The sequence below is a fragment of the Castanea sativa genome, chromosome 9, assembly GCF_040712315.1.
Source record: "Castanea sativa cultivar Marrone di Chiusa Pesio chromosome 9, ASM4071231v1".
In the NCBI taxonomy this organism is placed as follows: domain Eukaryota; kingdom Viridiplantae; phylum Streptophyta; class Magnoliopsida; order Fagales; family Fagaceae; genus Castanea; species Castanea sativa.
In genome coordinates this window covers 31,782,817-31,805,193 of record NC_134021.1, presented here as the reverse complement: position 1 = coordinate 31,805,193, position 22,377 = coordinate 31,782,817, and the positions used below count along the sequence as shown (strand labels likewise).

At 33.0% G+C, this 22,377-nt stretch overlaps 2 protein-coding genes across 2 annotated transcripts; both read right to left on the bottom strand.

The window, feature by feature from the left end:
* Nucleotides 1-327: 327 nt before the first annotated feature.
* Nucleotides 328-861, bottom strand: LOC142609046 (uncharacterized). The gene has a single exon (XM_075780688.1). It carries the CDS (start codon nt 859-861, stop codon nt 328-330), a length of 534 nt encoding a protein of 177 aa, XP_075636803.1.
* A 19,807-nt stretch (nt 862-20,668) lies between these two features.
* On the bottom strand, nt 20,669-21,820 carry LOC142609869 (uncharacterized). The gene is made up of 3 exons (XM_075781592.1): nt 21,686-21,820; nt 21,521-21,585; nt 20,669-21,369 (listed from the first exon to the last, which is right to left on the bottom strand). Exons 1-3 carry the CDS (start codon nt 21,813-21,815, stop codon nt 21,247-21,249), a joined length of 318 nt encoding a protein of 105 aa, XP_075637707.1. The 5' UTR covers nt 21,816-21,820; the 3' UTR covers nt 20,669-21,246.
* Nucleotides 21,821-22,377: the final 557 nt, after the last annotated feature.

The following is a 22,377-nucleotide window of genomic DNA, read 5'->3' as shown; positions in this document are numbered from 1 at the left end:
TTTGTGGTGGGTTTGCTCTTTCCTTATTGACGAATCTCTACAATTTTTCTTGTCTGATAAGAGTTTTTATTTGTTGTTTTAAGTCATAGCAATCAAACGTGTCATGACCATGTTCACGGTGGAAGCAGTAGTACTTGTCTCTAGACCTTTTATTGGGATCTCCCTTCAGTTTGTCGAGAAATGTCAGGGCCCTTTCGTCTTTAATCTGCATTAGGACTTGGTCGAATGGGGCAATCAGCAGGGTGAAGCTTGTGAACCTCCTAACGGGGGGCTTGGAGTGCCTGTCCTCCCATTGTTCTCTAGTCCTAGCCATCTTTCGCCCCTATCCTATTGCATGTCCTCTTGTCTTTCCCTTTTCCTAGGCTTCTCCTCTCCGACTAGCAGCACGTCATCTACGTTCATGTACTTAGTTGCCTTGTAGAGTACATCTAACATATTCTTTGGGTCATTTTTGTTTAGAGAAAATAAAAACTTACCCTTCCGTAGCCCATTCATGAATGCGGCCATGAGTATCTTGTTGTCAACTTCATCAATCGAGAGGGCCTCTTTGTTGAAGTAGGCAATGTAAGATCTTAGCGTTTCTTCTTCTCGTTGCTTGATGTTCATTAGGCAGGCAGTGTACTTTTTAAACTTGTGTCCCCCGATAAAGTGCAAGGCAAATTGGGCGCTCAAGTCCTTGAAGATACTAATGGAGTTGGGTGTAAACTTGCTGAACCAAACCCTTGTGGGTCCTTTCAACATAGTGGGGAAGGCCCTGCACATGATCTCGTCTGCTACCCCTTGCAAGTGCATCAAGGTCTTGAAAGTCTCTAGGTGATCCAAGGGATCCTTAGATCCATCATAAGCCTCTACTTGTGGCATGCGGAACTTTGGCGGAAGGGGGAACGAGGTAACAGATGCAGTGAAGGGTGAGTCCGTCTAATGGACCAACTCGTCAAGGTCGTTTGACATTTGTCCTCGGAGGGCATTCATCATGAAGTCCATCCGTTCCTTCATCATCTACATCTCTGCGACCAAGTGCGGTGGTGGAGTCATATCTGTGGCGGATGGACAATTTGTATCCTGTCGTTCTTGCCTATTCGGGGCGTTACTACCTTCTGGCCCTTCTTGGTTCCTCCTTTCAGCGCTGTTCCCTTCCTGGTCCTCCTCCAAAAAGTTAAGCACTGCGTTATTTTGGCGCAATTGCTCCTCTAGGTCATGATTTTGCTTGGTAAGGTGTTCCAAGATGGCCGCGAGAGTCTGAACCTGTCTCTCGAGGGCAGTGGTACATGGTTCATCCCTTTTGTTGTTGGTGGCTGTTGCCATTGAGTGAGTAAGTACTACACAACTCTTTGTCCGGGAAGTAGTAGTATGGCTTACTTCCTACTTCCCATAGACGGTGCCAACTGATGATATTGAAAATTGTCAGTAAGCTACATAATCCTCACGTGCTCCAAGCAAGATCTGCACAACACAAAAAGAAGAAGAAGACCCTATGAAGAGTACCGGTGTGTTACCGGCCAAATACCCTCCGATAGTCAAGTTAGAAAATTTTCACAACTTTAAAGTGCTAGAGTTGGGGGAAATTATGCGTATCTCGGTTTGTGAGGGCTTTGTGGTTTTTATAGTACCATAAGGTTGACATACATTCCTTGGCGGAGAGGGTATTTCCTTGTGGGGAAGATCCTTATTAATGTGCTTATCTTAAGGGATTCTTTCCTTGCGGAGATCCTCTTGATTAGGGTTATTCGTGGGGCGCAAGATGTTCCCATATATACTCATTTGTGGAGTCCAAGCAAAGGCATGCTGGGTCCGTTGAGGGCTTCTTCATCCCCGTCAGCTTACTTTCATTAGCTTACCATTTCGTTCTGGATCGTTGGGTCCCAAATGTCATCTGCTTGGAAGTGGACTCGTCAGGCTAAGATTGAAGTCATCAGCCTTGAGGACATCGTCTTCTTCATTTAATGTAGGGTATGGATGACGAGCTCCTTCAGACCGTTGGCTTTATCTAATGTAGGAGAGCCTTAAGGATTTTTTTTGTTGTTGTTGGAAATTACCCTTATCAACAACGATATGAATTTTTTGTCCAAATGATGTCGTTTTTGAATGAGTTAACAACAAGATTTAATAGTTGAAGGTGTAAATTGTATGTTGTAAATGTTGAGGGATCGTTGTAGAAGTGACTCCAAGCTCAAATTTTGTAAATTACAATCTAGCTTAGGTTTTTGATACAATACAAAAAATGTAATGCTAAACTCTAATTTTGTTTCAAGAAGAATAACACAAATTTCACTTTATTCCTCAAATATTAGAAGAAAAATGTTAAAACGATTATCAATTTCACTATGTAATACTATAAACTGACATGATAATATATATATATATATATATATATATATATATATATATATATTTATTGTTACACAATAAATATACTTGTTAAGTTTTTTTTTAGTTAACACATTACTTTGTAAAGATTATAAATTGAAATTTATAGTATCCCTAATTTCACTCTAAATGAAATGTTTTGATTTCTTTGGTAAAATTTTAGTCCAAAAAACTTTTTGATGTAGGTCATTTAATGTTATCATCAGTTTATTCAATTACTGTGTTGCTTAAAATAAATGCTTTCAACATCAAAGAATTTTGTAATTGAGTGGTTTTGACTTTTCTATTTATAAGAAGAAAGAAGGTTTAATCCCCTCTACCCTACTTTGTTGACACTTGGGAATTTATGAGAGAGGGAGAGATTCTTTTTAATGAGAGAACTACCTTGTTGACACCAGGGAATTTGTTGATTTTTTTAATGCATGTATTCTTTGAATTATTCTTAGTTTATTTGATAGTGAACTATTCTTAGTTAGTTTTTAGTGTTTAACATTATTACAAAATTAAAAAGAAATAAAAAGTTTTCAAACGATTTGAAATCAACCTTGAGAAAACCGAATATTAATTTAGAGAAGTATATTAAGATGCCCATGCCCATGATGTTTTAGTTCAATGATACTTTTAGTCTCTTTTATAAGGAAAATCATGACTTAAATTCCTTCTACCTTATTATTGTAATAATTGAATTAAAATAAAAGTATATTAAGATAATACAAATTCTATTTATAGAAAATAGTAAAAATTAGGTATAGGGGTATTGTTTTAAATTATTGTTTCTTTGTAAGTTGTAACTTTTAAACTTTGAACTTTGCTTATGTATTACTAATTTGATACTTTGCTTTTTATTAGTAATTTCACTAATTTATGTCAAAAATGATTTTTTTTTTCTATAATATATATTATGAATTATAATTATAGGTATTTTTAATAAATTTTTTTAATTAAAAAGTAATATCTTACGATTTTCGTGCGGATTTTACAATGGGATTCTTGAACTCTCTCGCTGATCTGTATAGGATCTCAATTCTTATAACCTTACATGTATTACATTGGTATCTTGCATGAGTTGACAAAATGCAACAAATCAGTCTCTCCGGAAAAAAAAAACTTTGCCTTATGGAAAATTGCATAGGTGTCTTTCCCTTGAGGAAAATTGCAAACCACTATGAATTGATCATGAACTTTCTAGTTTGTTGGTTGCCAGACTATTAAAAACTTGAAAAGCTGCTTACATCATTGTGCGCTGGCAGGGAAGTTTGATTTTTCATGCAACGATAAGACATTCAGGGCATATTTGGCAGGCACTTGGAATATGATATATCTTTCCACAAAGAGAAAATCAGTCACTTCTAATGACTATAATCGTATTTATTATTCTTACCAAAAAAAAAAAAAATCGTATTTATTTAGAAGATTCCCATAGCATCATTGTAGTTACTATAATAGTACTAGTTTAGTACATATATCTGAAAAGTTATTCTTTCCAGCATTCATCAAGCAAAAACTTATGATTCCAACATTGTACCTGCTTGTGATTGTTTTTTTATATGAGTGACAATTTGTGAAACGCTTCCTCGGTGGGCTACAGTGCCTGCTTCTGCTTCAAGTTGATGACACGCTAAAGCTTGCTGGAAGCCCACTCACCAACTTAGTGTTTGGCGCACATGGTTACTTTTACGTTAATGTATCATGTTCAGATAGATCAGTGCAAACTGTTTGTTTAATGGATCATATATATCTGCACTAATTATCGAAGCCTCAGAAGTTTATAAATTATCAAGTGCCCCCACATTACCAAATTAACTAGTATATAGGCAGAAAAAAAAAAAAAAAAAAAAGTTGTGCAACATATGTCTCATTTAATTTTTAATTTTTGTGTCTTGCGAATGGTTGAGTGTAAAAAAAAAAAAAAAAAAAAAAAATTCCAAATATAATTAGATTCTAAATTGGATTTTAGTTGTAGTCTAATTTTGTGTCATGTATTTTTAAATTTTTAAATTTTTGTGGAAAGTGAATTATTAGATGTAAAACCGAAGAATCTAAATCAAACTAAATTCTAAATTAAGATGAGTTCCAGTTACACCTAGTGTAATTCCATGAAAGTTACACCTTTTTTGAGCTATAGATTTTTAAGAGATTTAACAGTTAAAAAAACATCATTAAATGTAAATACTTTCCACCTTTTTACCTAATTAATACTAGGATTTGTTTTCTCTCACCTTATTTATTGCTTTTCACATGATTTGAGGGCACTACCATTTTCATTAACCTGAAAACCTTACATATACTAGCAGCCCACCATAGCCAACCTCCCACATCTACGCAAAAAAGCTTTTTACTTTTATTTTTTTGAGTTAAATCTCCACAAATAAGCTATTGAATAGTACACTAGAAATTTTTGGTTGGACTTTCTGCTTCACATTCCCATTAATAAAGAGCTGTTTATGGTGCAAATAGTGTTGTAGACAATTTCGTTATTGGATAAATTACCCAATTACTACATTTGTACAACTAGCAAGTTTAGCAAAGACTTCATGTCAAACATACTATGGGAAAAAAGCATTTCATACCCATTTGGAATAGAAGCAAATTGCTATATTGACTATTGATTTGCAATATCTTGTAACGACATTTTGACTAGCTCTTAAGGAGCTTCGACTTGGAGTTACTGGAGATATATGACCTATATAGGAATTATTCAATTAACATAATATTTAATTGTTATATTGCGTTTGTGCCGAAAGGGGAGATTTGGCTATGGTAAGGTGCTCCTTAGTTGATTAGTATGTTTGGCAGGTTATTAAAATGAAGGGTACACAATAAATAAGGAAAGAGAAAAAAAATCCTAATATTAATTAGGTAATAAGGTGGAAAGTATTAACATTTAATGATGTTTTTTCAACCATTAGATCTCTTAAAAATCTATGGTTTAAAAAATGTGTAACACTTATGGAGTTACACTAGTATACTTTGATTATTATCCTAATTAGTATGCTCTGTGACTTACAGTTGCCACAATACGTGGATCCTCTCTATTTATCACATCAGAACACTGATTTGATAATCAAGTAGAACACTAAGGGGTTATTCTCAAAGTTTCAAAGAACTTAGTTTTCCTGAGTCATCTTGTGGACGTATGAGCCTAAAAGTGACGTTTTAGTCCTATTAGGTCTTAGGCAAACAGTTCTTTCTTTCAGAAACTATCATGGCTAGTTCATCTTTAGCAGTTGCAGATACCATTACAACTACGTGTGACCTTTCTCTTCGTAAATCCACTACAAATAGGTTAGACTACTTGTATGAAATCTCCCATGTACTTGAAGATAGTAAAATTCTTATTACTGATTTCCCTATTGTAAATCCTTACACTGCGTTTGATAAACCTCAAAATACCTTCAAAAAATCCATAAAAAAGTTTTTAGGTCCTTCTCATCCTTCTACTGTAAAAAAATATGTTCAAGCTTCTAAGTTTGACCAATTCAACATTCTAGCAAGTGAGAAAGAAAATTTTATTACCCTTGCCCTTCCCCGAGAGTTTGTAATCCCATGGCAAAAACAAGGATACACCCACCTCCATTTTGGTGCAATAAGTTTGGCACTAACCGTCCATGGAAGAAAGGGACTTCCTAGCTTCTAGAATTTCCCTCCTTGATTTTAGATTCTTGGAATACCATAATGCAGTTATAGGAATTGTCCAAACCACCCTTAATGCGGGAACAGTCTTTGTTACCCTCTTCCTTAACTTTAACATGTCTCTTAAAGATCCTCACCTTTGTGATGCTCTTAAAGTCCAAGTTCAGATTACAGGAGCTCCCCAGGTGCATGATACTTTTGCAGCCACACTCCATTATCAGCTTGCCTATAGACTCCAAAATCATGCTTTTGACATAGCTATTCCAAAGATAGCCCAGTCTAATGATGCTCTTTTAATCCAAGTAAACCCAGGCATGCCGCCTATGTGCACATTTGTTCCAAGATAGTTGAATAAAGAGCAGATGACTAAACTCTTTCCAGAATCATGGATCACAAGATATGAGAATCTTTATTAGGAGGCTAAACCAATCCAGTCCAACACTCCTTTCTTCATCAAAAAAGAAAATGGTGAAGTTGAAGTTAGGTTCTTGGAGGCCACACCAGAAAAGGATGAAGTAACAGTCTTTTCTACTCAAATTGCTATGATCCAGCCAGTATCATATATAGGTCTTGATGGCCTTCAAATCAAAGCATTTCAAGAAGATGGAAACCCTTGCTATGAAGGAAAATCATCCTCTGGCCATATATGGTGGGATGTTTGTGACTGTGTTGATTGTCAAGAAGAAGAAGTCTTTGAGAAACAGCATCCACGAAGAAAGAAAAAGTCTTCCCAGCAGATTCTCAAAGAAAGATATGAGGCAGGAGATCCGGAAGTAGACCTCCTTGGAGAACCCTCTGGAAAGTTTGATTATTATGTCCTCTATCCCAGAACCAGGAAGCAAAATCCTCTTTCTCCTTCCCCATGTATAGAAAATCATGATCAAAACCATCAAAACCATCAGAACCAAAAACCTCCACTAATCCCATATTACCAGAAAGTCCTTCCCCAAATACCAAAATGTCAACCCAAGCCTACCAGTCAAATCCATACGCAGAAGATCTTACCCTGTTATATGTTTGACAATGCTTCACCCTTTTATTCACAAAATTTTCCTCCACTTGAAAGTTTTGACCATCCTCAAGCTAACATCAAACATGTTTGGAAAATCAAAAATCCTGTTGGAACCAATCCAGATGGCTCCAAGAAAAAGTTTCTTTAGCTGAAGCAACTCTAAATTGGTAGGTAGAAAATGTTGTCGCACAAAACCAGGTCCTTTCAAAGATCCTTGATAATCAACAAAAGATAACTGAAGTAGTTACTCATACCTTCTCGTCCTCTAATTCTCTTATTCAAGACTTGAAGAAGAAAATACAGTCAGTTGAACAAGAATTGGCAACCATTGCCTCCATAGTAAAAGATTTGTCTGTCTCTTTCCCTTTCATTGGGAAAAAAGAAAAAGAAAGAAAAAAATTGTTGATACAACTCCAGTCTATGGAGAGTTCACAGAAGGTGGCTACTCAAACTCTTCCAATGCAAGTCTACATGCCTTATCAACCTCGCCAATCCTTATATAAAGATTTGTCCATACCTTTAATCTCACCATTCTCCCCAATTTCCCCCTACCAGAACCTCCAACCACTAACCATGACACATCCAGCTCACAATCCTTTTAAACCAAGTGGAATCTTTCCTAGCATAACTAGCTCAGCACCACTCCAACTAGAACCTCAGATTAGACCACAAAATGAACCTTCTCCCATAAAAAAGGACAAAGAACCATTACACTAACCCTCAGATCCAACTGTTGGAGCTTCTTCCAAACCTCCAAATATGAACATGTTGGCCATAGACCCTGATCCTCCAAACCCAATTTCATCATTTCTTAAAACTCTTACCCTTCAAGAATCAAAAAAACCTTTTGTACTTCCAGTCATTGACGACACGGATCTAGACTTGTCTGGTCTTAATCTAGAAGGAGTATTTATGACAGACCCAAAGGTAGAAGAAGATGATAATGTCCTTCAACCTGAACAACCTCCACCACCACCACCACCAATATTTCCTACACCACCTTTCATCCCTGATCACCAAATAAGATTAACCTACTCATCAACCACAAATTCAAAACGCTTATTCACCATTGATAATACCCCCTTCAAAATGGCATGATGAGATTTTTAACATGTATTTATGGTGCACAGCTGAACTCCAAGCCCTAAATAATACTGTTGCACAGATCATTGCCAAGTTTGTTGTAAGACTTACAGGAAGATTGAGACAATGGTGGATCAATGTTGGAGAATACAGGCAAAGACAAGCAGCTTAGTGCAATACTCAAGAAGATTTTTTCACAATCATTCATAGTGAATTCCTTAGTTCACTGGCCCATTACACAGAAATGGCAAGAGAAGAATTATTACTGATGAAATGTTGCTCTTTTGAAATGAAAGATCTAGAAAAACATTTTGACAGAATGTCAACCCGATACTACTCCTTTAATGATATGGATGATGTCAATTCTAAGCACACTTTTCTTAACTCTTTTCTAGAGCCATTAGGAGATGAAACTCTTCGCATGATGAACCTTCAAAAAATAACCCTGCAGCAAGCTTCCTTGGGAGAAATCTACCAGCATATGCTTATAGCTCTTGAAAAACTCTGCAATCAGAGAAAGTTTCTTTCAGAAATTGACAAGGTCGATAGCAAGCTTAAAGACAACTGTAAAAGGAAAGATTTGCAGATAAAGTGTTATGACAAGAATTTTGCTTGTCCAACAAAAAGAAGAGATCATTTCAAGAAGTATTCTTGGAAGAAGAAACATTACGCAAGCCAAAAGAAGAAATCTTTCAAAAAAAAGAAATGGAAGTTCCTCAGAAGAAAGCAATTCAAAGGAAAAATTTCAAAAGTCTGTTTTGTATGTAGAAGACCCGGTCACTTTGTAAAAAATTGTTCAAAAAGGGAAAAAGCAACAAAGCTTTTGGAGCAAGCCTAGATTCATGCAGATGATACCCCCTTTTCAGATGTAGAATCACTCTTCTCACTGGATGATGATTATTCTCCCCAAGCCTTGGTAGTTATGGCTTATTCTACCTCTGAAGATGATTCAGATTCAAACAATACTAATGATTCAGACCCAGAAATTTAGACCATCTACACATCTTAGTCTCTTATAGCCCCACTAACTGGTCCCACACTTATAGCCCAAGTGCACATCCTCCTTGACACTTATTCCAGACCAATCTCAGTAATAGCCTTGTTTGACACAAGAGCAGTAACAACAATTCTCCATCCTAAGATATTATCTGAAAAATTTTGGCTACCCCATCATCAAATGTTCAGAGCAGCCAATGGAAAAACATTTCTAATCACCCAGAAAAGTAAGCCCATTCGCATCAGAATCTTTCCAACCCTTACTATTAGACACCAAGTCCTTGGCTCCCCAATCACAAGTAGAGACCTTCTTATAGGATTTGATCTCCTTCATCAAATACCTAGTCTCAGTTGGTCATCAAAAGGACTTTTGCATAAACAACATCTTCTCACCTGGACCTAAGTACCTCATTTGTTCTCAATAGATCCCTTTGATTCTTTGAGACTCCAGATTATTAATGAATGTTGTGCAACCACTCACTCTGAATTCCTCCTTAAAAATCCAAATCACTTGTGGAAAAACTCATCTTTTTTCAAAAACCTATCCTTAAAAAAAAATGATGTTAACCCCACAAAATCTAGTCACAGAGGGATGAAACCAGAACACTTATCTTTGGTTAAGCAAGAGTTATCTACTCTTCTTTCAGAAGGCCTTATTGAGCCCACAACTTCTCCATGGGCGTGTCAAGCTTTCTATGTTAACAAGCATGCTGAACAAGTTCGAAGGAAGTTTAGATTGGTAATCAATTACCAAGATCTTAATCATTTTCTTGCAGATGACAAGTTTCATTTGCCAAACAAAAGTGCCCTTTTCTAGCATCTTTCACATGCTAAAGTATTTTTGAAGTTTGATCTCAAAGCAGGATTTTGGAAATTAGGAATTCATATAGAAGAAAGATACAAGACAACGTTTTGCATCCCAAACCACCATTACCAATGGACTGTAATGCCTTTTGGTCTTAAAAATGCTCCATCTCAATTCCAAAAAGCAATGGTAACGCTATTCCAACCACTTCTGACTAATGCATTGATCTATATAGATGATATTCTCCTATTTTCAAAAGAGGCAGAATCCCATGAACAATTGCTTACTTAATTCTACAATTTAGTAAAAACTCAAGGGATAATGCTTTCAGAAAAGAAAATGGTCATAGGAGTATCTTCTATTGACTTCTTGGGCGTAAACATTTCAGATGGAAAGTATACTCTGCAGCCCCACATAACAGTTTCTCTTAGTGAATTTTCAGATAAGCTCACCAACACTAAATAGATCCAACAGTTTCTTGGAATTGTTAATTACATGTCAGATTTCATCCCAAAAATCTCCAGACATAGGGATTGTTTGGCTAAATTGCTGAAAAAATCTCCTCTAGAATGGAATTCAGTTCATACAGAAGCAGTCCAACAATTGAAAAAATTAGCAGAAAAACTTTCCCCTTTGCAGATTCCAGGACCAGGCAAACGAGTCCTACAGACAGATGCAAGTGATGAGTATTAGGAAGTAGCTCTCTTTGAAGAAGTTGATGGCAAAAGAAGTATTTGTGGGTATAAAAGTGGTGCATTCAAGCCTTTAGACCTTCATTACCATTCTACTTTCAAGGAAATCTTGGCAGTCAAACATGGAATTGAAAATTTCCAGTTTCACCTTCTTGGGCACAATTTTCTAGTAGAAATGGACATGTCTTCCTTTCCCAAAATCCTCAAGTTCAAAAGAAGAATGCTTCCATATCCTCAGTTACCTAGATGGTCAAATTGCTTTTCACAATGGTCTTTTCAAGTCAAACACATCAAAGGTAAACATAATCTTATTACTAATTACTTTTCTAAAAAGCCTCCAGTTCTTCATACTACAATAATTCCTCCAACTTTATGGGTATATCCAATAACAGATCCATCCTCATCCACTGGCCCTTCTACTGCAGCCCCTAATGATATCCTTAATATGATAGAAACCCTTCCTCCAGAAATAAAAGACCAAATAAAGACTTTGACCCTTGAAGCCAGATCTAAAAGAATCATTAAAGTTCTCCATGATTACCTCAAAGAACACCAACGTCATTTCCTTGCCATTTTCCCAGATATAGAACAACCATAGAAAACCTCTTTTGCCTTTTGGATAACAAATTGAACAGTGATACATTATCTCTACATGTGGTACTTACTCAATGAGTACTACTTGTATCTCCATTTTGAGGCATAATTTTACTCATATATTTTCCCTCGTAAAAATAAATATTTTCACAAATTCTGGTCTGAAATCTTGAAGAATGATGCTCATAATGGTCAATGGTTCAAGTATTCTAAACTAGAGCATCCCCGCTTTGGTCACAAAATTACTTCTGCATGTTTAGTAGCCAAGCTAAATTCCAAAAAACGATGTTCGGGTAGAAGGAATCCTCCATCCTATAGAAATGCATTGGGTGACTAATGCTGATGGTACTCTTCACACACACATGGACATGTCTTGGATATCTTGTCACTATTCCCTCACAATGGCAGAATCTCTTAATTAGGGAATCCTACCTGACATAGTACCAGCTGACCCTGGCGTTTGTAGATAGCAATGGCCACATGAAGACCATTGGGAGATACCCAATCCCCTAATTGGCCATGATGACCCTTACTATTATAATCATGATCCGAATGCGGACATTGATAAAGAATGGTTCCAAGGAAGAGACGGATGGGATGACTAGATATATATATATATATATATATATATATATATATATATATATATATATATATATATATTAGAAAAAAAGAAAGAAAAGGTGTGTCAAAAGCACTTTCAAAGCTTAGCCACTATTGTGGACTTTCCTTCCACCAACTCCTACTTTCCCTAGCAGATGTTTGTTAACCATATAACTATTACTTTATGATGACAATTATCAACCATGCAAGAAATTATTATCTACCTTCCCACATGCTATTTATCTCTTTGTCAGCAACAAATCCATAAGAATATTACTACTGCACCAGGACCCCTGACTCCAGATGACGTTTTTCAATTTATCTTCAGGACCCCTACTCCTCTGGACATATGTCAAGAACAAGCCAGCCCCTACAATCCAAGCTTACCTTCTGATTGTAAAATATCTCTGTAAATTTTTGCTTATAAATAGGCATCTTGTGTCTTTGTAACGGGTAGAGAGTGAAAGAAAACCCTTTGTAATATGTCTTCCAGTTTCTCATATATCTAATGTAAAAAGGTTGTTCAATCTAATAATATCCCTAAGTTTGTTGTATCTTGTTCTGTATTCTATCTCATACTTTCATATTATTTTTAGTGTCTTAGTAATATATATATATATATAGAGAGAGAGAGAGAGAGAGAGAGAGAGAGAGAGAGAGAGAGAGAGAGAGGTGTTCAAGTTACACCTAGTTTAAGTTTTTAGAGTTACACATTTTCTAAACTATTGGATTTAAGTAGATCCAACGATAAAAAAAATGCACTCATTAATGCTGATATTCTGTAAGGATCCCATTTATTATCCTTACTTATAACATTCAATATCTATTTCTAATCCCAAATTTTTTTTTTTTTTTTCTCTCTGCTCTCTCTTTCTCATCCACTACACGTTTCTCTCTCCTCCATTGCTCTTCCACCTCCATTTTCATAATGTTCCACATCCATAGCCACATAGAATCTAATGAATCAAAAACTCGAACTAATTAAATCATTACGAATAAAATTAAAATAAGGGTACTAAAAATATATTTATATCTCAAAAAAAAAAAATACATATATGATTGGTTGGGTTGGGTCTTATGGGTTGAAAAAAACTACATAAACAATGTAACTCAATTAAAAAAATCAAATCAAATCAAATGTATACCATCTAACAAATAGACTTAACCACCACAAAGACCAAGACCCCCACCGCCGCCATGATATCCTGTGTTGTCTTGTAATAACTCTTGCTCTGATTATCGCAAAGACCCAAATTCATCTTGTTGAACTTTGTTAGATGGTATACGATTGATTTGGTTTGATTTTTTTAATTGAGTTACATTGTTTATGTAAGTTTTTTTCAACCCATAAGATCCAACCCAACCAATCATATCTGTATTTTTTTTTAGATATAAATATATTTTTAATACCCTTATTTTAATTTTATTCATAATGATTTAATTAGTTCAAGTTTTTGATTCATTAAATTCCATGTGGCTATGGAAGTGGAACCTTATGAAAATATAGGTGGAAGAGCAATGGAGGTAAGAGAAACGTGTAGTGGATGAGAAAGAGAGAGTAGAGAGAAAAATATACCTATTTTTGGGATTAGAAATAGATATTGAATGTTATAAATAAAGATAATAAATGAGATCCTTATCAGAATATAATTATTAATGAGTGCATTTTTTTTTACCGTTGGATCTACTTGAATCTAATGATTTAGAAAATGTGTAATTCTTTAGAGTTACACCAGGTGTAACTTGAACTCATCTCGTATTCATATATATATATATATATATATATATATATATATATATATATATATAATATGAGAAATCATTAAATATTTTAGAATTCTATAGTTTAAAAAAAGTTGTAAATTAATACTATGTGTAATTTCAACATCTTCTAAAAATACATATAATTTGAATCATGTAATTATGATTATTTTTAATTTTACCCGTTCATATACATGATGTTACACACTAGTTTATATAACTTACAACCCTAATTGTCAATTTATGTAAAATCTAATGAAGATCAAATATTTGTTGCCCTCATCGTTCTTCTCTCTTTCCTTTTTATTGTTTGTTTTTGTTACAGTTCCAAAAATACAAGATGCACTACCATATTTGGCATATTGCATGTGCGGATGGAGGGAAAGTCCAGCTATTGACACATCCTTTCGTATGCACAGTGACAAAGCCAATAAATTTTGCTTGGGGGACCAAAGTATAGTATTGATACATTATTCAAAGGATTCAATATAAACTCAAAACACATACATAAATAAATATACATACATATATAGGTATATACTACTGTGTATGAAAAAATAAATTCTTAACTTTGTAATACAAAAGTAAACCATATCTTATAAATTTATTATATACACAAAATTTTCAAATTTATAGAAAAGTTGTCTAGTTTTCTATAAATGAGAATAAAAAAAAAGTCTTAAAAAGTAAATTTTTATCTCCCATCAATTTCTCTTTGAGAGATCCTTTATAGAATAAAATTAACCCATTGTCATTTATTAAATAGTGAAATTTATAGCAATTTTAATGTAAATTTTTAAAAAAAAAAACTCTAATGTTGGCACACTATCAAACAAAGCAATCATTACTTCGATGTATTTTTTTTTTCTATTCTCTTTATTCTTTCAAGTATTATTATATGTAAAGTTAATTATCTCTTATTAACCTAATCCTTTACGCAATATAATGAATTTAGCAATTTTAAGTTTTAATCAAGTGTTACAAATAATTGAAAAATTATAAATGACATTCATTACTCGTAAGAAACTAAAAGAGGTTTGATTGTTGAGAACCTATTTTATTATTTCATTTTATTTTTGGGGGTTAAAAAAGGATTAGAAGAACTTTTTTGTTTTTAAGGGGCAACCTGAGCTAGATTTATTTTAAGGCCTCGTTTGGGATGAGGAAATGGATTGGAATAGAAATGAATGAAAATAATAATTTTAGAATATTCTTCATTTCTCTTGTTTAGGAGTTTTAATTGAGGGAGTGGAAAGCCAATTTCCTTATTTGGGAGTTTAAGTGGGAGGGAATGGAATGAGTAGGAGGGAACACTCATTCCTCTTTATTCTCTTAAAACTTCAAATTTTCATTCCCCCTAAAATTGGGAGGATTGAGAGGGAATGAAATTAGATTTAATGATTCTTTTACTAAAACTCCTAAAATACCCCTATATATTCAACCATTTATTTTAAAATAGAGGTCTAATAGTAATATTATTATAAAATGATTCAATTCAATTTCATTCCCTCCATGTTACTCCCAAACAAGATTACAACATTCCATTCATTTTTATTCATTTCCATTCCTTAATTTTAAAATATCCAATCAAGATTACTTAATTCCATTCCATTCCTTTCCCTTACTTAAATACATTACATTCCATTCCTTTCCATCCTCTTATGATTATTCCAATACATTCCATTCATTTCTTTTCTATTACTTTCTCTTACTTAAATACATTTCATTTTATTCATTTCTATTCCCTTATAAAATGTAAGTAATCTTGTTTGGGAGTAATATGGAGGGAATGGAATGAAATCATTTTATAATAATATTACTATTAGACCCCTATTTTAAAATAAAAGGTTGAATATACAAGGGTATTTTGGGAGTTTTAGTAAAAAAATCATTAAATCTAATTTCATTCCCTCTCAATCCTCCCAATTTTAGGGGGAATGAAAATTTGAAGTTTTAAGAGAATAAAGAGGAATGAGTGTTCCCTCCTACTCATTCTATTCCCTCCTACTTAAACTCCTAAATTAAGGAATAAACTTTCCATTTTCTCAATTAAAACTCCCAAACAAGATAAATGAAGAATGTTCTAAAATTATTCTTTTCATTCATTTATATTTTATTTCATTCCCTCCTCCCAAACGAGGCCTGAGAGATCAATGATTTAGCTCAAATTTGGGGAGAATTAAATTCTTGGGAGCTCAATCTATAAAAATCTATATAATTATTTAAAATCTGATAAATAACTATAATTTTTTCAAAAACTTGGGGGCCCAAATCCATATCTTATTTATATGTCAATATGTGATTATATTTTACTATTTTTAATTGGATCCACCACAAGTACCTAATTAAGCATGTTATATCAATTTATGCATCAATCATGAGTTGACACTTAAGTAATGTGTGGATTTAGGTATGGAAAAGTAAGTATTCCTAGTATTATTCCTCTACAAATGTGCTTGAAACTAATCCTTCCCAGTAACTTTGCAACTATTAGTACAGTGAGGAATTTGTGGCACACACCCTAGCACGTTTGGCAAAGGATATGACAGGTCAATTAAGGCTTTTGGTCTGGTTAGTTAGCCCCTGTAATATAGTGCGTTGTAATTTTTATTTTCATCAGGATCAATAAAATGCACTATCTTTTTTCTAAAAATAAAAATAAATGAATAAATAAAATACCCCTAGCCCTCTTTGATAATAAATTTTTGTGAAACAATATCATTGAATTTACGGAGATAAAGTTATTGTTCCAAATTTACTTTTCAATTCCATGTATAAAATGTATCAGAAAAATCTCAATTTAGAGAATTCTTTGAGATAACTTGATTATAAAGTTTATTTGGTTAGGGTGGCATCTAAATCCTTAGAATTGGCATTCTAGAAAAAATATACCTTGGCCCATTTAGGTATTTAGGGTTATAAACATTTTTCTTGAAATTATTGGGAGCCTCCAACTTAATAGTTAATAATAATCATGGGAACATCACTTAACTCAAAATACTTAAAATTTTTTGTATTTATGTCAAATTATATATGTTATACTAATCACTCGCACTTTTCATTATAATTTACTATGAAATTTCACTCACATGAGCATATTGCATACCCAACAGAATCACTTCAAACTAAAGAGCAAAAGCGGACAATAAAATCAAAGCAGAATATCATATCGCAAAATGATTTTAGCATACTGCAAAAATATTCAAACTCTTTAAACCATGGATACTGATATCGTACAACAATCATTATGCTATATATGTACTTATAATGTGCTTTCTTCAGGATTAATGTGTATAATTGATTCACATCCACTCTTGAAGCATATGTGACATATCATATCTTTTAATGTTGAGAAATACGTAAATATCCTTTAGCTATTTTTTTTTTTTGGCGTATATATTCGTCTTCTATCTTATTTGTTCTTTAGTGTTCCATCAATAAATTAAATAATAATAAAAAATTCTGTCTGCATACTAATTAATTTAATAATTTGGGGGCACTACTCGATAATTCATAAACTTCAGAGGCATTGATAATTAGTGCAGCTTAAGGCTCCATTAAATGTACATATTTAATCATAAGCAATGAAATAAGCAAATAGTTTGTACTGATCTAGCTGAAGTTGATATATTAACATAAAAGTAACCATGTGCTCCCAAACACTGGGTTGGTGGGTGGGCTTCCAGTAAGCTTTAGTGTACGTGTCATAAACTTGAGGCAGAAGCAGGTACTGTAGCCCACCGAGGAAGCGTTTCACAAACTGTCACTCATATCAAAAACAGTCCTGTACTATGTTGGAATCATAAGCTTCTTTTTTTTTTTTTTTTGTTGAATGCTGGATAGAAGAATAACTTCTTTTTTTTTTTTTTTTGCTGAATGATAGAAGAATAACTTTTCAAATATAAGTACGTACTATAGATATAATTCAATGATATGCTATGGGAATCTTCTATCTAAATAAATACAATTAATATAGTGACTAAAAGTGCCTAATTTTCTCTTTGTACAAAAGATTTATCAAAGCTTCGAGTTACAAATATGTCCTGCATGTCTTGGTGATTGCTTAAAAATCAAACTTCTCAATCTGTCAAGCGTGAGGTGCCTAACTTAATTAGTTGTTGAAGTAATAATATATATATAAAGGTCAGAACACAGTCATTTTGGTGGAAAAACATTTGTCATCGTATAAAAAACACATATATAATATACTTTACAAAAAAAAAAAAAAAATACCTTCTATAAATAGAAGTGCATCTTCTTAATATACTTCTATTAAAGGAGAGGGAAAATTTCATGCCTCATCTTAATATAACATTATTCCATATATACCTCACAACCCTCAACTCCACAAAATGCCCAAATATGGTTGCATTATGATATACTTTCAGGCATGCTCCGTGATGATATAATTTTACTATGCATCTGACTCTTGAATTATCCAAATAATATTAATAAAAATAAAGTAAAATTTTACTAGGCTTTCCTTCTTTAACCCACCAAAATTTTTTATTCAAAATTTTACATGTAATAAACTTTACAAACTTTGATTACTATGTGAGAAAAGAAAATGCATGTGTCACATTACAATTGGTAGAAGATAAAATAGAGCACTATAAGTGGGATAAAATATTTTTTCTCATCTTATATGTCCTATTTATTTGAGCGCTTATAATAAATTAGCTATAAGAATTATAGCTGATTTTTTTTTTTGGTATACTTTCGAACCAAACAATGGAATATTAAATAACATTTCATTCCTTATTTCTTAGCCTTTAGGTATATTTTCTATTCCACTTTAAAAAAATGGTATATTTTATATTCAAATGACGTACAAAAGAGTAGAAACTCTCCATATGGAATATTTCACACACAAATTTTTACTTCTAGAATACAAAGAAAATTTATAAATTTTTTGCTGACCACCAATCTCTCTCTCTCTCTCTCTCTCTCTCTCTCTCTCTCTCTCTCACACACACACACACACACACAGGAGACCTATCAATGCCACACAGTTACAAATCTTTTGGCAATCCAAAGTAGTCATTTTAAGCAATATAGTCTTTGAATAAATTGACAATGTTGATAATATTAAAATGAACCACATAAAAAAATTCTTAAGATTGAAATTTTAACAATGAAATTGAATAATTTCATTTAGATTAATGTTAGAGATACAACAAATTTAAGTCTATTAGCTTTACAAACTAATGTGTTAACTTATAAAAAAAAACACGTTAAAAATTTAGAATTTTATTTATTGTGTTTTAGATGTGATACCAATTACATTTGTTTGAAATATTTCCATAGAAAAATTGATAATAATTTTAACATTTTCCTTTTAATATTCAAGAATAAAATGAAATTTGTGTTATTCTTCCAAAGAAAAAAAATTATAGTTTAGTATTACATCTTTTTGTATTGTATCAAAAGCTTAAGCTAAAATCTAATTTATTAGCTCTAAGCTTGGCGTCACTTCTAAAATGATCCTTCAATATTCAGAAATTGGAATTTATACCAGCAACTATTACATCTTGCTGTTAGCTCATTTGAAAACAACATAATTTTGGACAAAAAATTAATAATGCTGTAATAGTGATTTTAAACTTAGCTATAAATGCATATTAACCAGAACTTAATATTGAAACTTAGCTCAAACTGAGTTATTTTAAGCAATATAGTCTTTGAATAAATTGACAATCAATGTTGATAACATTAAAGTGAACTACATCAAAAACTTCTTAGGATTGAAATTTTAACGGTGAAATTGAATAATTTCATTTAGAGAAATGTTAAAAATATTATAAATTTTGTTCTATAAACTTTACAAACTAATGTGTTCACTTACAAACACAACACATTAAAAAACAAAAGCATAGGAATTTCATCTATTGTATTGCAGATATGATACCAATCACATTTATTATCAGGTTTTTTTGTAATATTTCCAAAGCAAATTTGGTAATAACTTTAACATTTTCCTTTTAATATTCAAGAATAAAGTGAAATTTGTGTTGTTCTTCCAATAAAAAATTATAATTTAGTATTAAATCTTTTTGTATTGTATCAAAAACTTTAGCTAAAATGCAATTTACCGGCTCTAAGCTTGGTGTCACTTCTAAAACAGTCACTCAACTTTCAAAACTTGTAATTCATACCATCAACTATTACATCTTGCCGTTAGCTCACTCGAAAATGACATCATTTTGGACAAAAATTGGCAATGCTGTAATTGTGATTTTAAGCTTAGATATAAATGTATTTTAACCAAAACTTAATATTGAAACTTAGCTCCAACTGATTTGTGGTAGTTACGGTTAGGGGAGGACTGTACCTCCCTTGCTGTGTAGATTAGTTTTAAAAGAAAATGAGTATTTAACATAACAACAACAACAACAACAACAACAACAACAACAACAACAATAATAATATACTAGTTTTCTTAAACTTATGAAAATAGGCCTGCATAATTTCATATAAAGAGAACTGGTATGGACTGAGACATACAAAGGATCACAAACTTGTATTACACTCTGAAGATTTCCCATTATTTTTAATTTATACTTTTTTATACCTAGTACTGACAGTATTAAGAAAAAAGATTCATAAGACAAAATCCTAGAAAAAAAAAAAAACTAAATAACGTTGGTTCCACGTTTCGTTTAGTTTATGCAGAAATAAGATATTACTTAATAGGCACAATTGAAATCATATTTCAACAATTACACATCATGATGATCGGCATAATACATCACAATGAGCCAAAAGTTGTGTTATTTTCAGTGCTGCAGGAGGTTATTCTAAATTAACAGTTCACCCATCTAGATCTTTCAGATTCTTTCTTCATATGCCTTGCTCCTCCATAGGGCTGTGTTCTTTCATTCTTGTTCTTTTCACTTGTCAAGTATATGGCATTCTAAGCAAGAATATATTGGAACTTTCCCTTAATTTTAATAACTACCATCTGTAGCAAATTATATTTCTGACAGGTTAGAAATTTATATAAAACTATTGTGGTGATATTGGCTTAGTACATAATTTTCAGCAAAATTTTATGCAAAATTATTAGGTCACGAAATACAAATCATTATATTGTTTAGATGTAAAAACTTCTCCAGAAACCAGATGAGGAGGCCTTAAGCCCAATAAATTTCTATACTCTGTTTGTACTTTTCCTCGTTCTTTCTTTTTTTCTCTATTTTTGGGGCTGGCTAGCTAGGATTGGCTGAACATACAAAAAATTCCGGAGTATAAGGAAAAAACAAAGAACAAAAGAAAAAAAAAGAAAATACAGACCAAATCATCCATAACATTATTATTTCTTGAAGAAAAACACTAATTAACACACAAGCTAGGTCACACACTATGCATACGGTTGTGTTATTACGAAAATCACACATCACAACGAGCCAGAAGTTGTGTTATTTTGAGTGCTGTAAGAGGTTCTGCAAAATTAACATCTAGATCTTACTTCCTATGCCTGGATCATCCGTACGGTTGCATTATACACAAACTAGGTCATACAAAATGTACAAACCTGAAACCACACACACTTTCCAGGATTCAGTAGACAAGAAAAGAGAAACACCACTCAAGATTATGGATAACAAGCACACCCAGTAGCAAGAAAAGCCAACCGATTCTGAGATTCATACCCTCGAACCCTTAAAACTTCGATCTATACACATATCTAAAATTTGGTCTTAAGGCTTTCCAGGAGTTTTTGGGTCGTGGCCTGGATTCGCTCCTGGGCCCTTGTAGTCTGCGGTTTCAAACTCCAATATTCTGCCCTCTACATTAAAAAGTTCCTTGCCATCCCTCAGATCCTGCAAATTATATATAGCACTTCATGATTACATCTCAATTATATGGGATTTTTAATTAGGTTATCAGACTGATACTTTCAAGTGGTTCCACCAAACGCATTTAGGGTTTGGATCTACCTCCTTACTTAACTATCAAATGAGAGAGACAAACCTGAGCCTGTAGATCTTGAACTACATGTGCTGATGGATCTTCCTTTTTTGTCTTTATTAGCCTTCCTATTAACAAGGAAAATTAAACAAATTGCTTAATCTTACAAAGAAATGAAAAAGATTACATCATAGTTTAGATTAGAGACCCCAAAAATAAGAGCCTTACCAGCAACAGTTGAGACAACGAAAGTGAAACAGAAGAAGAAAACCAAAAACCTGAGAAAAGTTTTCTGCGCCATGTTATCAAACAAATTGAAATAGGAGAGGCAAACTTTGGTGATGGAAATACAGGCCATATGGCATTACGTTTAAATAGAGGAGCAGTGGAATTATTGGTTTGAACACACAAGGAATGGAAGGAAGTAGTCAAGTACAATAAGTCAACTTCTGGTTTACTTTTTTTTTTTTTACTTTATTGTACTCATTTGTGTGAGTTCCCACTTGCCTAACATGATCATCTCTTTTGCTCATTTTCTAGTGTTACTAATAAGGCTAGTTATAATGAGGGTATGTGTGGCTTAAAAACAACGTTCGTAGAAGAAAATGTCAATGATACTATTATTTTTCTCCAATTTTCTATATTTTAATTGTTTTTAACTAGGTTACAGCTCGTATTTTCTTATTGTTCTACCTTCAACATTACATATTCCAATCACCAACGCTACACTAGTCTACCTTGCCAAAAAAAAAAAAAAAAACGATACACCAGTCTACACAAACTTAAAACTTATATTTAGAAAGATCCCTAACCTCATAATAGGCTGAATATGAAGCCCAACTTACCCAATTTATAACTCATTCGATCACTAAAGTTTAAAAGTCATCACAAGAATCTACTACCAAATTAACCATTAAACT

What these genes read in the sequence shown, in the direction of transcription:
- LOC142609869 (XM_075781592.1), bottom strand. Translation starts at nt 21,815, where the DNA reads ATGGCCTGTATTTCCATCACCAAAGTTTGCCTCTCCTATTTCAATTTG. An exon ending in CGTTGTCTCAACTGTTGCTG is followed by an intron (nt 21,586 to 21,685) that starts GTAAGGCTCTTA and finishes CCTTGTTAATAG; the next exon opens with GAAGGCTAATAAAGACAAAA. An exon ending in TTCAAGATCTACAGGCTCAG is followed by an intron (nt 21,370 to 21,520) that starts GTTTGTCTCTCT and finishes TATAATTTGCAG; the next exon opens with GATCTGAGGGATGGCAAGGA.
- LOC142609046 (XM_075780688.1), bottom strand. Translation starts at nt 861, where the DNA reads ATGCCACAAGTAGAGGCTTATGATGGATCTAAGGATCCCTTGGATCAC.